Raw genomic sequence first — 14,909 nt, 5'->3', positions numbered from 1 at the left:
CTTCACAGCTGAGAGATCCCCGTGCTGCTCCTGCTTGCACACAAGTAGGAGTTGGGAGGTTGAGCTTAGTTGCTGGGGTCAGGGAAGGTGGAGGCAGCCCGGAAACTGCATCTTAGAGCCCCTGCACCACCATCATATGGGGACCTCCGAGCAGCTCCTGAAGCCAGCCAGAGCCAACTGCTCTGGGCTGCTGAGACTGCCGCTGCTGCATTTCCTGGGGACATTAGATGAAATCCAGGGACATTATGGGGATGGAATTTGTCCAGGGACTTCTGGGGACTCTCCCCGGGAAACGGGGACATCTGGTAACCCTAAAATAAGGGTTTATATTCTACATCATTTGGAAAAATGGCAGTATAAAAAAGGAATAATAATGCAAATGTATTACTTCTGTCACCTGCTTAAAAGAATCACCACTGCAGGAAATAATAAGTTATAGAGTTGTTCAAAAGGGCACAGAAAGGGTCATTCGTGCCACTAAGGATTTACTAGGTGCTACCATGGATACGGCACAAACACAGTCCCCAGCAAGAGAGTGTTCACTGTAATTCACAATGCTTTTTAGAAGACTTGCCTACATTCCCTGAGGAAGGGATCTAGCAGTTTATCATTGTGAATTCTCAAGCCTTGTTCATAGATTGCAAGCATGGAACAAAAAGTACTGCACAAGTCTAATAGTTGGTTTTTCACATCGTTCTCTGCCATCATACCACATTCTATCGTCTTACCTGGCCGAGTTCCTCATTAAGGTTTGAAGTCCTGGCCATTGCAGGTGTATCTGTTTCATGATAATACATATCTATGTCCTGAAAGTAAGGAGAAGTGAGGATGCTTAAAGTGAAAGCCTATAGATCCCTACACAGAAGTAAGTTTCAGTGAGTTCAAAGGGGCCTACTTCCAACTGAGTGGGTAGAGGATTGCAGCCTCAATCAACATTTGAATCTAAAGTGTTCTTCATGAAGTATATTCTATTTTTATCTGCTTCGCCAATGGTTTATGCTGAGGTTTCATTGCTGTTCTGCTCTATTTTACTAACAGTCTCATACCCACCATTACTCAGGAATGCTAAGAATCCAAAAATCCAGTGCAGTTTTGAAATCTGTGGTTAAAAGCTGTGCAGTTTTTAAAGGTTCAGTCTACCTTCCTGATTCGAAATAGAATCTAATTGAATCCAAAAATACATACAAAATCTGTTCATTGGTCTAAGGAACCACCATGCAAAATATGGGTTACATACAAAATACAGTCAAGGAAGATGTCAACAATGGGTGATTTCTGCATATTAAAATCTCCTCTGATAAATTGTGAACAGCAGGAGAGACAGAGGGGTCCTCGAGTTTAATAAATTTGTTTTTCTTTTGCATATGGAAGGTTTTTTCAGGCAATTGAAAAAGCGATGTTTTCTTTTACATAGTGAAAGTTTTGAAAGTCTTCCATGCAGCCCACTGCCAACCAGGTTCTAGCTGTGGCTAGAAAAGAGATGAAGATTCATGCACAGCTTTGCTTAAATAAATGTCACTCTTATTTATTTAGCATTTGCTTGATTTGCTTCCCTGCTTTTACATTCCAGGTACTTACCCAGTTTATAAAAAGAGCCTGAGTAAACTTCACGACTTCCAGAGTCACCAACAGACTGATGGGAATGAGGTTGTTGTACAAGATTATGAAGGTGAGCAGGTTGTATCCAAAATTGCCGGGGATTGTTTCTGCAAGACAACATGGAGAGCAGAGAAAGAGTGTGTCACTAGGGAAGGAGGCATTGGTACATGTGTGGGGTTGTATTTTTGTTTTTTTGTTTTTTTAAAAAACACCTTTATTGTGCAAATTGCAGTAAAATAAAGAACAGTAACAAAACAAACTGCTCTCGATTTCTCATGTGCCATTGTTGCTGGAAAGAAGTGATAAGCATTAAAATCAACGACAAAGCCCCTCCAAAACCCAGTTTGAGTAGCTGGAGGTTGTGAACTCTCAAGAGATGTTATTTGCGAAAGTTAGGAATGGAAACCACACTGCGTCAAATTGATTAGATGTAGTTTGGCCCCTCGCTTTCTACATATCATGCGGTAATCTTTCCATGAGAATGAGACACAACACTTCCAGCCTCCAATTATTGCTGACCAATCTTAGCCTCAGGGAGGGAAGTGTCTCTGAAACTAACTCACCTTTGGTAACTTACTCCAACAGAATTAAGTAAGTTCCTCAAAAAGTGAGGTGTGCATAAATGAAAATAAATAATCAAGTTTTGCTTTAAGGCAGGGGTAGAACTTTTGGGGCCTGTGGGAGCATTTCCAAACTGGAGAAACAGTCTTGGGTTCCAAACACTGCAGTCAAGTACATACCACAACCTATTCCATTGGCTACGAGACAGTGTTTCTTTATTTCAGTGGAGAGTGGGAACCCTGCAGGTGCCACAGAAAACTTCCATGGGTGCATTGTGAAACCCTTGCTTTAAGACAATCTGTAGTACCCCAGTAGTAGTGTTGATACAGAAACCCGCCACAGCAAAGTGTGACTCAAACTAGGCTTTTGCCTCAAATCTCATAATTTCAGAATACTGGGTTTCTGAGTATCAAAATGCTTTGAAGCCACCATGTTTATAATCCACATATAGTGAAATAGAAGCACATATCAACATGAGATTTCTAGACGAGAAAAAAGTTGGAGAAAAGGTCCAGAAGGCTAATATAAACGCTCTTGTTAAATGGAATTTATGTTCTGATTTACAGTTCTCAATAGAGCCAAAAGTTCTTAAGACGGTCAAAGAGAATTCCTAAATGCAAACACCTCTGAACTTTAGATTGTAAGAAATTCAGCTTCCGTAAATCACTGGAGGGAAGCAAAGGTTAGGATAACTTGAGCGAAGCGGCCTTTTCTACATTGTATGCATGGACCAGGTGTTCATTTTAAGAGGCTTGTTTTACCATCAACTCTTGAAAAAGGTCTCTTCCCCCACCTCCAGCTCTGATAATATAAAAAGAACATGACAGAGGCTGCTTGCATTGTCCTGGAGTTAATAATTTGAGCTAACAATGCCCTCTGAAGGGTTTTTTTTTTTTTTACATGCTGTAACCTCGGATCCTGAGATAACAAACCTCCCTCTGCTGCCAAGTAATTGTTCTTTACAGCCATGACAAACTTCACAACAACTGCACAAAACAGCCAGCTAACTCATGATGACGGCTAAGAAAGGGAAAATGCCTCTGGCAGTTTGCTTCTGACTCAGAGCTGCCTCAGATTCATCCTTGCACATGTTGACAAAATACAAGGAGGCAGACACCTTTTAAAGCACTGTGCAAACCCGTCCCAAAACACAGCCCCGCTATCCACAAATGCATCTCAGAAGAGAGCAGCAGCTACACATTGACAACCTGTACCGCAAGCCAATAAGAGGGTGCAACTGTACCGTAACCCAAGTAAATGCATGCTTCTATTTCCACACGCGTTACCTGGTTAACAGCAACACAGAAGAATATGAGGATGTGCGATGGATAAACTGGCATGGGAAGGAGGGGGAGCTTAACTCTTCCTTCATAGGAACATTAAAGGTAAAGGTAAAGGGACCCCTGACCATTAGGTCCAGTCGTGACCGACTCTGGGGTTGTGGCGCTCATCTCGCTTTATTGGCCGAGGGAGCCAGCGTACAGCTTCCGGGTCATGTGGCCAGCATGACTAAGCCACTTCTGGTGAACCAGAGCAGCACACGGAAACACCGTTTACCTTCCCGCCGGAGTGGTACCTATTTATCTGCTTGCACTTTGACGTGCTTTCGAACTGCTAGGTTGGCAGGAGCAGGGACCGAGCAACGGGAGCTTACCCCGTCACGGGGATTCAAACTGCCGACTTTCTGATCGGCAAGTCCTAGGCTCTGTGGTTTAACCCACAGCGCCACCCGCGTCCCTAATCTAATCTAATCTAATATCTAATCACATCTAATATAAGAGCACAAATTGCGCCTGCTGGATCAGGTCAATAGCCCATCTGGTCCAGCATCCTGTCTTCGCAGTGGCCAATCAGACGCCACATCCTGCACTTAAGGATCCTGTGCAGAGGAAATGTACCATCCTGCTTACCCTTCTCCTCCCGCCATTTGTCTTGTTCTAATTCTCGCAGATCTATTTTTAAAGGGCAGAGGGGTGTAGTGAGCAGCCGGGCGCCATTAGGACGGAAAGAGCCTTCCGCGAAGAAGCCACGCCATCAAAGCCAGCCCAACAAGGAATGCCCTACAAGTCACTGGTGAGAGTTGATGCCCTCCTCCAAGGAGATCAAAGAGCTTTCTCTCGGCACGGCCACCCAAAGGGCAAAGCATCAGAAACAACAGATGACAGCTGAGAAAAGCAACTCAGAATGACAATCGCCACCAGTAACGGCATTGTTCACAGTATTTAAAAGGCATGCATTTATTGCTATGGTGTGGTGGGGTTTTTTTGTTTTGTTTTGGTAAGCATCTGCGGCATGAGATAGCAGCCGGAATGCATTTTAAGAACCCGCGACCCACTTTTCAGCTCACTGTGAAACGCAATCAGTAAGGTCCACAAACCGCTGGTGTGCACACATTTGCACTTAAGCCTCCTTAATGCCACTGCAGTGGAGTGGAGGGGAATTGGCAAAATCCCAGTAAAGAAGTGCACCTTTAGGGAAGGCAGATTCCACGCTTCCTCAAGAGCAGCTGTAATACTGACATCATGGCATCACCACAACTCTCTTTACTGAACCCATGAACAAGCTTCTAGTTCTAAGGATCTTGTGATCTGGGTGCCGAATGGCTGCAAACCAGGATTTCAATAGAGCCAAACAATTGAAAAATACTATAAAAAACTGTGGGCTTTAGCTATAGCAGACAAGAGAATGCATAAACTACAAAGACACTGGGGTCTTCTGCAAAGTAACCAGGAATGCATCCAAGGCTAAAAGAGACACTCTTCTTATGATTTCAGTTTTACTCCAGTGAATTTCACAATAATCCTGTCCCCACCACTGACACTTCCATCTTCACCTGTTGAAACCTGGAACAGTGCCCTATGCTGGCCCCAAACAATTTCTGGATCACTGGCACTGAAACACAAATGCCTTCCTTTCCCTCCCCCTTTCCTGTCCAGCAACATCTATTGTCTTCTCAGCCTTTTGTACGTCGGTTCCAACTAAACCTGCTAAAGGGAGGTAAACAGGACCAGGAGGAAGCAAAACACAACCCTACCCTTGTATACATAACACTGCAAAATGATCTCCGTAAGCAGCTGAGACAACAAGGGCAGGTGTTTTTCCTTGGCACCAACGCACAGCTGCTTCTTTCAGGCTGAAAGACCAAGGGAAAAGCCTGGGAGGGCAAATGAGCACAATATGGGAGTCCGTAGACAGAACGTATTTAATTGTTCAACTGTACGGAAGTTAAGGTGAATACCTTAGCTTACCAGTGCATGGCCTGATCTGAACCATACATTTAAAGACTGTGGTGCCACTTGAAACCGTCATGGCTCCCCCCAAAGAATCCTGGGAAGTGTAGTTTGTTAAGGGTGCCAATCATTGTTAAGAGACCCCTATTCCTTTCAAAGCTACAACTCGCAGAGTTTCCTGGGGAAAGGGACTGACTGTTAAACCACTCTGCGGACTGTAGCTCTGTGAGGGGAATAGGGGTCTTCTAACAACACTCTGCACCCTAAATAAACTACAGTTCCCATTATACTTTGGGGGAAGCTATGGCTGTTTAAATCGGCATCACGGTGCTTCAAATGTGTGGTGCAGATGTGGTCTTACTCGTTCTCTTAAAGCGACAGTATTTTTTATTCTGGAATAAGAGGATCACACACAGAGAGACAAACACAGATGCTGATCTTGCTTACTGTTTGAGCCAAAGTACCAAATGACTTCTCCATGTGTTCTGTTCCATAGTAAGGCACCCACAGAACTCACTAGAGCCATGACCAGCAGAATGCAGAACAAAATGAGAATCTGCATATTGGTCACTTTCTCCACATTTGATCTCTTCAAGGGAGCTTTGGTTGAATTCTGGAAAGGAACAGCCAGAGAAGAGGAATCAGTTCACTGAGCTCATCCTATAAGAGCCAGAGGAACATCTGAAGCTGCGTTATATACCATCTAGCCCCATAGTGTCTGCACTGCTTCGCCAGGATTTCCCCAGAAATACAAGGAGATGCTGGAGACTGTACCTAGAAGTCCCTCTCTTGCAGAGTGCAATGATCAGTTGGGTATAGAAGGGACGAGACTATTATTTAGCCCCAGGTTATACAGGGCTTTGTACATCAGAGCCTTGAATTTATCCGGGCATCTGATTTGCAGCAAGTGTAATTCTTTCAGCAGCAGTGTAACTGGATGGGAATGGTCATCTTTCCTTGGTGGCCATTCTGAAATTCCTGAAATGCACAGGGCTGGACTAGATGACCCCTGGGTCCCCTTACAACACTACAGTTCTATGATTTTAGTCTGCCCCAGCGTGAAGAATCAACAAACATTCTCACTTCTTCCTTCCTTTGGGCAGTTAGGTCTTAACTCGCCCCTGGGGAAAGTGAGGTGAGGCTACCGTTAGGAAATAAATCTTTGCAAGCTTCATTCAAGTGGTCCATGTTAAATATCCATCTGTATTTTAATTGTATTTGTATTGCTCTTTTTACTGCTTATATTGGATCTTATTGTATTACTATTCAGATTCCACAGAATTCAAATTGCAAGTGCAATAAAACACAATATATAAGAAATAAAAGAAGCGGTGAAAATACAATTAAAAATTAGCACAGCACATGAAAACAGCTAGACAGAAAAAAATAACCTCAGCAACTTTCAAGGGGCCTACGTGGGGCAGGAAGTTTGGGAACTACTGTGCTAGAGGAGTGGTGTGTATCCTCCCTAGAAGTCTCCCGCTTTGTAAGAATTCAATCCTTTAGTGTGGCAGCACTTGCACTTTCGAACTCCCTGCCTACTGATGTCAAGCAGGTGCCTTCACTGTATTCTTTTTTGGCTCCTGCTAAAAACATTTCTGTTTAGACAACCCTACCTAGATATTTAGAAAGTTGATAGGAGCTTTAATCTGTTTTTAAGCTTATTATTTTAACTTTTTGAAAGTCTGAAATTAATGTTGTTAATTCTTCTTGTAGATAAATTCACTGTTTTATCTTTTTGGTAAACTGCTTTTTTTAAAAAACAATCCAGTATAAACTTGATAGATAGATAGACAGACAGACAGACAGATAGAGATAGATTAGATAGACAGATAGATAGATAGATAGATAGATAGATAGATAGATAGATAGATAGAAAAGAAATAAGCGAAGCTGAAAAACTGGCAAAGCTACTCTTTGGTAATGGAAAGCCAACTTTACCTGCATAAGTTTCGTATCGTGTCCTGTGTAGACAACAATTCCTAAAACCCACTGAGTGTTCCTTATCTGTGCACCTCTTAGTAAGATCTGGTCAGGTCCAATCGGAACTGGACTGAGGATAAAGAAGGAGAAAAAGGTTGGAGTTAGGAACAACAACATGGTCAAAAAAACAAGATGCACCACAAAGATGCTCTTAAAATTTTAAATAAAATAAGAAAGGTGCAGGCCGAATTTTGCATTGCAGTTCCCCAACCAAGTAATGTGTACAACGATGTGTTTACTAGGCGAAGTATGCAAAAAGATGCAAAAAATGTGTTTCCTTAGGGGATTGTTTTTTTTACAATAGAAGAACATATTAGGCTAATTTTCATGCAAATATGTGTATAATAAAAGAAACCTGCATTAAAATGCTGGTGGATTTTCATGAGGACATTTTTTAAAAATCAAATCAATGTGGAAATATGGGGAACAGAATTTCATATTGGAAAAACAAGAAAACGAGAGAAAACAAAACGGACAGGTTCATCCATCCCTACCAGAGGCACACCTGGGCAATGACCCACAATCCCCTACGATCCTATTCCCTTATGCATACAGAGCCAACCCCTCTTCCCAGCTCCCTTCAAGTGTGCATAGCCACGCACGGGGGAGAGAAGACCTCCAGCATCCTAAAGTAAAGCTTAGGCACATGGGGTGTGTGGGGGATGGGCATTAAACATGGCAATAGTTATTCTTTTATCCAAGGAATACCTTTGGCCATCTAAACGCAGGTTTCCAGTGAAGTCGTACAAGTGACGGTTGGGCCCTTCGCACTCTATCTTCCCAGATGTTTTCATCACTTCTTCTTTTGACTGGAGGCAAGCAGTCTGGGTCAAACCCTGCAAGGGACCAGTCCACAGGCACAGTCATCAACTAAACTCTTCTCTTCTCATGAATTAGGACAGGACTACATTGCATGGTGCCCCTCCAGAAACTGTTGGGACTTCAACACTCCCACGAGTCCCGACCGTTGGCCACATTGATGGGAATCAAGCAACATCTGGGGGCAGCATGTTAGATACCCCAGGTTCAGGGTCCATCATGTAAAGCAGCCTGCATTACACTGCATTAAGACTCTCCTGGTTCTACTAGAATATCGTTTCCATTGTGCCAAGCTGTGGCAAATGCGGATGCTGCTGGGATGCAGCTCAGACAACATCTTTCCCATTTAAATAATAAAAAAGGACTAAACCATCTGCTGCCTCATCTTAAATAATGAACCCCTGCCCCAATTGATTTTTGACAACCCCCTTGAAAGTTGCTGGGGATGACATTTTCTCCACTACCGAAGGAGTGGCACATTCTAGGCCATAGTTTTGGAGGAGTCATAATACAGTATTAAAGCATGCAGAAGGTCCTGCTGTTTCTCTCCAGCTAAAAGGATGAGGTAGCAGATGACGACAGCTCTGCCTGGAAAGCCACTGCCAATCACTGTGGACCAGACAAAGGACCTGTGGCCCTCCAGCCATTGTCTGTCTCCATCTCCCATCAGCCTCAAAAAGCATGGTCCATGGTCCATGTTCAAGGATGATGAGAGCTGTAGTGGAATGGCATCTGGAGGGTCAAAGATTCCCCCAGTCCTGATGTAAACAATATTGGACAAGACATATCACATCTGACTTGGTATCAGGTAACGTCACCTGTTCCTAAGCCTGTGACTACAACCCTGGAGAGAAAGTCTCCCAAAGAATGCTTTCCCATACCCCTCTCATAGTGTTGCAGGTGCTATGGTTATGCTAAATTGAGCAATGAGGACATATTTACGTGGCTGCTATAATGAACAACCAATATTCGGACATGCAGTAGCAAGCCTCTTATTCCAACTAATATTTCTGCTATTCCTAGTTGTCATTTCCTCGACTTTTCAAAAAAAATCAAAAGATTTGTGTTGTTGTTTTTTACCTGCCGTATTTTAAGGTTAGTCTCGCCATCGAGATTAGATGTTTCAATATAGCACATCGCCTGAGGTTCACTGCAAAAGTACAGCAACATGTTATATATCATACACACCATGCTTAAGAAGCAACCTCTAAAAAGAAAGGTGACTGCAAAATAAGTAAGAAAGAATAAAGGTACACTCACTGGCTCAACACACAATAATTCAAGCAGTGATTTTCCCCAAAACTGTTAACTGAATTTGTGGTGTTTTGTTTTAAAAAAAGAAACTCTATCATAAGGATTTCATTTATTTTTTAGTATGCAAACAGCGCAAAAAATTAATGCAATGCAGGCTTTATACAAAATCAGGAAACACGGCACCTTCAGAACATGCAGACTCTGGTGAACTGAGGCCTATTTAAATCAATCAATCAATCAATCAATCAATCCTACGCACCACGGGAAAAACCTGATGCTACCAAAAGCAATCCTTTGCAGAAATGTCCAGCACAAATAGCATTAAGGGACATTGGCCAGACTCTGCCATAACGCAACATCAATTTATGTAGCAGTGTAGCAGAACCCACTTCCAACACAACACTGTTCTAGTAACATCTGTATGGAGAAATCACAGAAGCAAAACAAATTATGTGGTTCATTCCCCTGCAGGACCAATGGATACAATGAGATGGAACCGTATCATCCTCTCAGCCCATCTGGTTTCTCCATTCAGACATTACTTGTAATAGTAAGGGCACAAGGAATTGAGCCTTGTGTATCTGTGCCAATATGTAAAAGAAGAAAGTCTCTTTCACGGAACACGGGAAGTTGGCTGCTTGCTCTTTACCTAATGGGAGAGGGTTAATAGGAGAGCATGCAATTCTGCAGAATATTAAACTTCAAACTATGGTTTGATGTGCTCACTTGTTTCAAAGTTAGTAACCATAGGTTTTCCCAGTGAACAGGAAACTGCGGTTAATTAGAGGCTTCCTGGTTGAATTGCAGCTCTCACACAGAGGAAGGAATAAGGGGGTTTGTGTATTTGCATGTCAGCTTAATAGGATTGCCCAAACGCAGCCAGTGTGCTGCTCTAGAGCACATTCAGATGCTGCCCCTATGAGTTGAAGGTGCCTGCATGCAACCAATTCAGGGAAGGGAGAAAGGAAGGCCATCTCATATTATCTGAATTTTTTTAAGTGCAAAGATTGTTTCTTTAAAAACCTCAGTTTAGCAGAAGCATCATTTCACACCCACTCAGCATATCTGACCTGGTAGATAAAATGATCATGTCTGCTGGGAGGTGCTGCCCATTGGTGACCTTCACAAAGTCTCCCACTGCCACCTGTTGAGCCAGGGGCAGGAGTGCAGCAGCATGAAAAGAGAGAAAACGAACAGAGAGAAAGACAAGAGTCCATCCATACTGTTAGTTAGTCAATCCTCCATACCAAGAGAAGCGGGGAAACAACGGTGTGTTATAATGAGCATTCACAGTTTTAAGGGGAGCCCATTTGCTGCAGGGACAGAGTCTGGGGTCTTTGCCTCTTGCCAGCCAGCAATGCCTCCTGAGTGGAAGTGGCAAAAAGCAGGCATTGATGCCATGGCATCAGAATGCAGGTTCTCGAAACGGAGGAGGGGAAAGGGCTGCATCCAGGGACTCAAAGAGAAAGAGGGAGCTGGGGAGAAAATAGAGCAGATGTGGAATAGACAGGGACACCAGGAGTAAAGAATTGCATGGTTGACTCTGCCCTTTTCTTTTCCTGGTTTTATCTGCCAGCAGTAGGTAAAAGGTAAAGGGACCCCTGACCATTAGGTGCAGTCGTGGCCGACTCTGGGGTTGTGGCGCTCATCTCGCTTTATTGGCCGAGGGAGTCTAAGCCGCTTCTGGCGAACCAGAGCAGCACACGGAAACACTGTTTACCTTCCCACCAGAGCGGTACCTATTTATCTACTTGCACTGGCATGCTTTCAAACTGCTAGGTTGGCAGGAGTAGGGACTGAGCAACAGGAGCTCACCCCGTCGTGGGGATTCGAACCACCGACCTTCTGATCGGCAAGTCCTAGGCTCTGTGGTTTAACCCACAGTGCCACCCGCGTCCCTCTGCCAGCGGTGTATCAATGGCCTATAAGCAGCATAACCGCATAAAGGGTTGTAACCTGAGTGAATGGTCCTATTGCACTAAGTCAAAGGTTTTCATCCTTTTATTCCAATTCACTTTATCCAACAAAGGTGTTCCAAGTTTTGCTTCCTTCGATGTTTTAAAACATATTCCTCTCTTCAGGGTGAAGCATATTAAAGTAGCTTGGGTCTTGTTTCCTTCTCACTTTCATTTGCAAATTTTTTCCTAGTTTACATAATGTGGCAGCTACAGCGTACCAACGGAAGGGCGATACATGTTCTGAGTGAAATGAAATGTGCCCCTTCTTCATCTGCCCATTTTAAGCAGTCTGCACTCTAGAATAAAATGTAATGTATTCAAACTGGCAAGGAGCTGAATGACAACATTGTACCCTATTATCCTTCCTGGCTTTCAGGATTTTTACTAATGTATTAATGCTGTGCAAATGCTGTCTTACATATTTAATTTCATGATCTGCCTTACTGGCTCTCTTCCCCCCACCAAAGGATATAAGACGGGCAATATTAACTAGGGCTGTGCAAGCTCCACCCCCACCCCACCCCTGACCCAATTTGGCTGAATTTGGAGATCTAGCCTTGATTCACCCACAAACAAATCAACCCAGACACAATCCGAATCCAGAAATACACACCTGTATTTTTCTACTCCAATAGTTAACCAACATGTTCACACTGAGCATGCTCCAGCACTCAATGAGGTGTTTTAGTTGTGGGTTTTCTGTCTATATCTATACTTCTAGAAAGCTTAGTGTTCCCCCCAATCATGCTGATGCCATGTTTCTTTTCCATGTATGGATGGCGCCATTTTGGCTGCATATGGACCCATCACTTGGAAGATAAACCAACCACTGCTACATAGGACTCTGAACTTGTTTTACCAGGGCTCCTTTCTAAGTATGTTCCATCTCCTCTCTGTTTTCATAAACAATGAGTGACACATCTATATCAAGCAAGAAGACATGCATGTATATTACACAATTAGTAATCATTCCTTGCTTGGGATTTAAGATGGGAGAGCACATATGACCTGAGAAACACTAAGAATTGCTCTGTGAAGATATATGAACTAAGAACCTTGAGCTCCCATTCTTAGAACCCATTCTTAGAACCCCACAAGATTTAAAAAGTATCTAATTCGCAAAACATCTTAAATGTAGTTCTTACCTCTTTCCACATAATATTCTGCCACATCCCATTTCTTAAAACTGGAAGAACAAAGGAAAAAAGAAAACTGCATCTTTCTCTCTCTCTCTCTTTTTTTAAAAAAAGAAATTATCACATATTAATGTGTTCCCTATCACTGATCGGTCTATGAGTCATTGATCACTCTAAAAAGAAAGTAGAGTGGGGAGGCTCAGAAGACCCTGACATCTCCCCAAAATGCTCTACAAGCAAGTTTAATGCTACAGCTTTCTTTTTTCATCAGGTTGGCAACTGGGGGTCAAGCAGAACTCCCCCAGGGATCAGATTTGTTCTAGCAGTTGCTGAAACAATCCCAAATTCCTCCATTAATGTGAAGTTCTAAGTGGCCACATTTGTATGGTTTAGCATTGTGAGAATAAGCCTAGCTTATCCCTGCCCCTGCACACTCCCCATGTCTTTGCCATTGTGACTGTGAAGAGCACATTGGAAACTTCCAGTTTAGAATTAACCACAGTTAGTATGTCCTCCAAACACCCAGCAAAAAATAAGTCAGCTTCATAAACTATGGGTTGAAGACGGCTGCTTCCCACTAACCATCGTTAAAATGAACCACAGTCTGGCCTTCTTTGCACATGCTAAACCATGACTAAGGCTATCCATGGTTAATGTTAGCAATGACAACTCCTTAGCCATAGTTAAGGAGGAGGCCCAGTCGATATGTAACACTAAACCAAGATTAACGTTAGCTAAGGTTGACAAACCAACTAAAAACTTTGATTAGTGAGTAACCTTTCACAATAGTTGTGTGGCAAGTACCCTCCCCCCATGTGAAATGAAAACACCGGACACTTTATTTAAGGTTAATGGGCGTAAAAGATTATTGATTACAGGAATTGAAAGGTATTGGCCTTAGGCATTGGCTCCTATTGACTACCCGGCATGGGGACCGGGAAGGGTTAACCACTAACCGGGGGAGTCCTGTTGAAGTACACCAACTAGGATCCCCCGGGTGTCACCGCTCGGGGGCATGCCTTAGGCCCTCACCTCCCTAGGTTTCGGACAGGGCAACGCCCCCTGGAGTCCTATAACAGACTACCCCTTTACCTTGGGGGAAGGTGATGGCGTTTCCTCCCTCCTTCATTTGCATAACAATAACCCCTGCCAATGCGGGGTTAGAGAGGGCGGTCCCCGGGCGCGCCAGCCTTAAGTGTGCTAGGCCACGCCTCCCCGGCCTGCCGATTGGCTGGCCGGGTCAGTGACGCGCCCGAGGATTCCCCTACTCTCGCGGGGGCTGACAGCCAGCCCCGCGTGCATGGGGAGGGGGTGGGCCCGCAACCCCACCTCCTCACCAGCTCGGAAGTGGCTTTCACAAACCATACCTAGGTGGCCAGGGTAGGTTCACACATAACACTGAGCCATGGTTTAGTGTTATGTGTATACCAGACACAGAAAGCTATAGTTGATAAAAGAGTACAGGGGAAAGTTTCTGAATGCCAAATCCAAGCTGCACCAGAGGAGGAAATCACAGGCCCAGAAGGGCAGGAGGCTTGTTCTCATAACCAGCTCAAGATAACCTGTCATTATTTCAGATAAATCTACGACATTAAAATGGGGGGGGGGGATGGGCACTGAATTTTGACCCATAAAGTATGCTTTAAATTAAAGAAAGAAAACCTGATGTTCTGCCAAAACCTCAGCCAAAAGTCAATACTGCGCATTTTAATTTAAAAACGGGAGCTTGCAAGTAATTGTATAAACCAGTGTAATTATTTCTCTCTCAGATATGGATTGCCACTGCTAAAATCACTTAAGGGAACGGATCTAAATATACTCAGGCAGCTCATCATATACAATATACTATTCTATGCAATTATACACCATGGTGGTGCTTGAGACAAGTGCGGTGACTGCATTGTCACTGATTGCTCCAACCCAATTTATGCCTATTTGTACCTTTGTGTAATTAGAGACAATGGGGCTGTGTGAAATGATGCAGAATACGGCATTAATCACTCAGTCGAAATAAAGCATTTCTCATTTTCATTTATTTAGATTTGAATCTGCCATTGCCCTTGACAATACAGCAAATAAGACAGGAACAGGAACACAAAGAGAAATAATGAATATAGTAATTAAAGCGGGATAAGGCACGTTCTTGCAGAATTGATAATGACAATAATGCAGTGTCGTTTCGTGCCCCCTTGGCGCAGTGTAATCAGATACTACTTATAATAATTAGGCAAAAGGTAAAACTTCCAATCATGACTAATTACCAACACGTGGCATCTAAACAATTAGATACTTTCTCCCAATTCTTTCTCTTGCAGGTTATATTAGAATTTAGTCATAAATCACAAATTTTTGAAACCAAAAGTAATCCT

General features: G+C 43.3%; 1 protein-coding gene across 10 annotated transcripts in view; it reads right to left on the bottom strand.

Moving 5' to 3' along the window:
* The window catches only part of ATP8A2 (ATPase phospholipid transporting 8A2), a 325,405-nt gene that overhangs the window by 243,154 nt on the left and 67,342 nt on the right, over positions 1–14,909 (bottom strand). For 7 of the 10 annotated variants that reach the window (XM_083609007.1, XM_083609009.1, XM_083609010.1 and 4 more), the window contains exons 6-13: positions 12,550–12,590; positions 10,517–10,590; positions 9,273–9,342; positions 8,082–8,209; positions 7,332–7,443; positions 5,838–6,003; positions 1,579–1,706; positions 729–806 (exon numbers count right to left, since the gene is read on the bottom strand). In XM_083609007.1, the coding sequence (XP_083465133.1) occupies positions 729–806; positions 1,579–1,706; positions 5,838–6,003; positions 7,332–7,443; positions 8,082–8,209; positions 9,273–9,342; positions 10,517–10,590; positions 12,550–12,590 (797 nt within the window). Of the gene's footprint in view, positions 1–728; positions 807–1,578; positions 1,707–5,837; positions 6,004–7,331; positions 7,444–8,081; positions 8,210–9,272; positions 9,343–10,516; positions 10,591–12,549; positions 12,591–13,122; positions 13,205–14,909 lie in introns of those variants that run through there. The other 3 variants (XM_083609015.1, XM_083609008.1, XM_083609016.1) reach the window with 3 other exon arrangements.

The sequence above is a fragment of the Podarcis filfolensis genome (genome assembly GCF_964270895.1).
Source record: "Podarcis filfolensis genome assembly, chromosome: 4".
NCBI lineage: Eukaryota > Metazoa > Chordata > Lepidosauria > Squamata > Lacertidae > Podarcis > Podarcis filfolensis.
The sequence above is the reverse complement of the archived record's forward strand: the minus strand, read 5'-3'. Positions and strand labels throughout refer to the sequence as shown.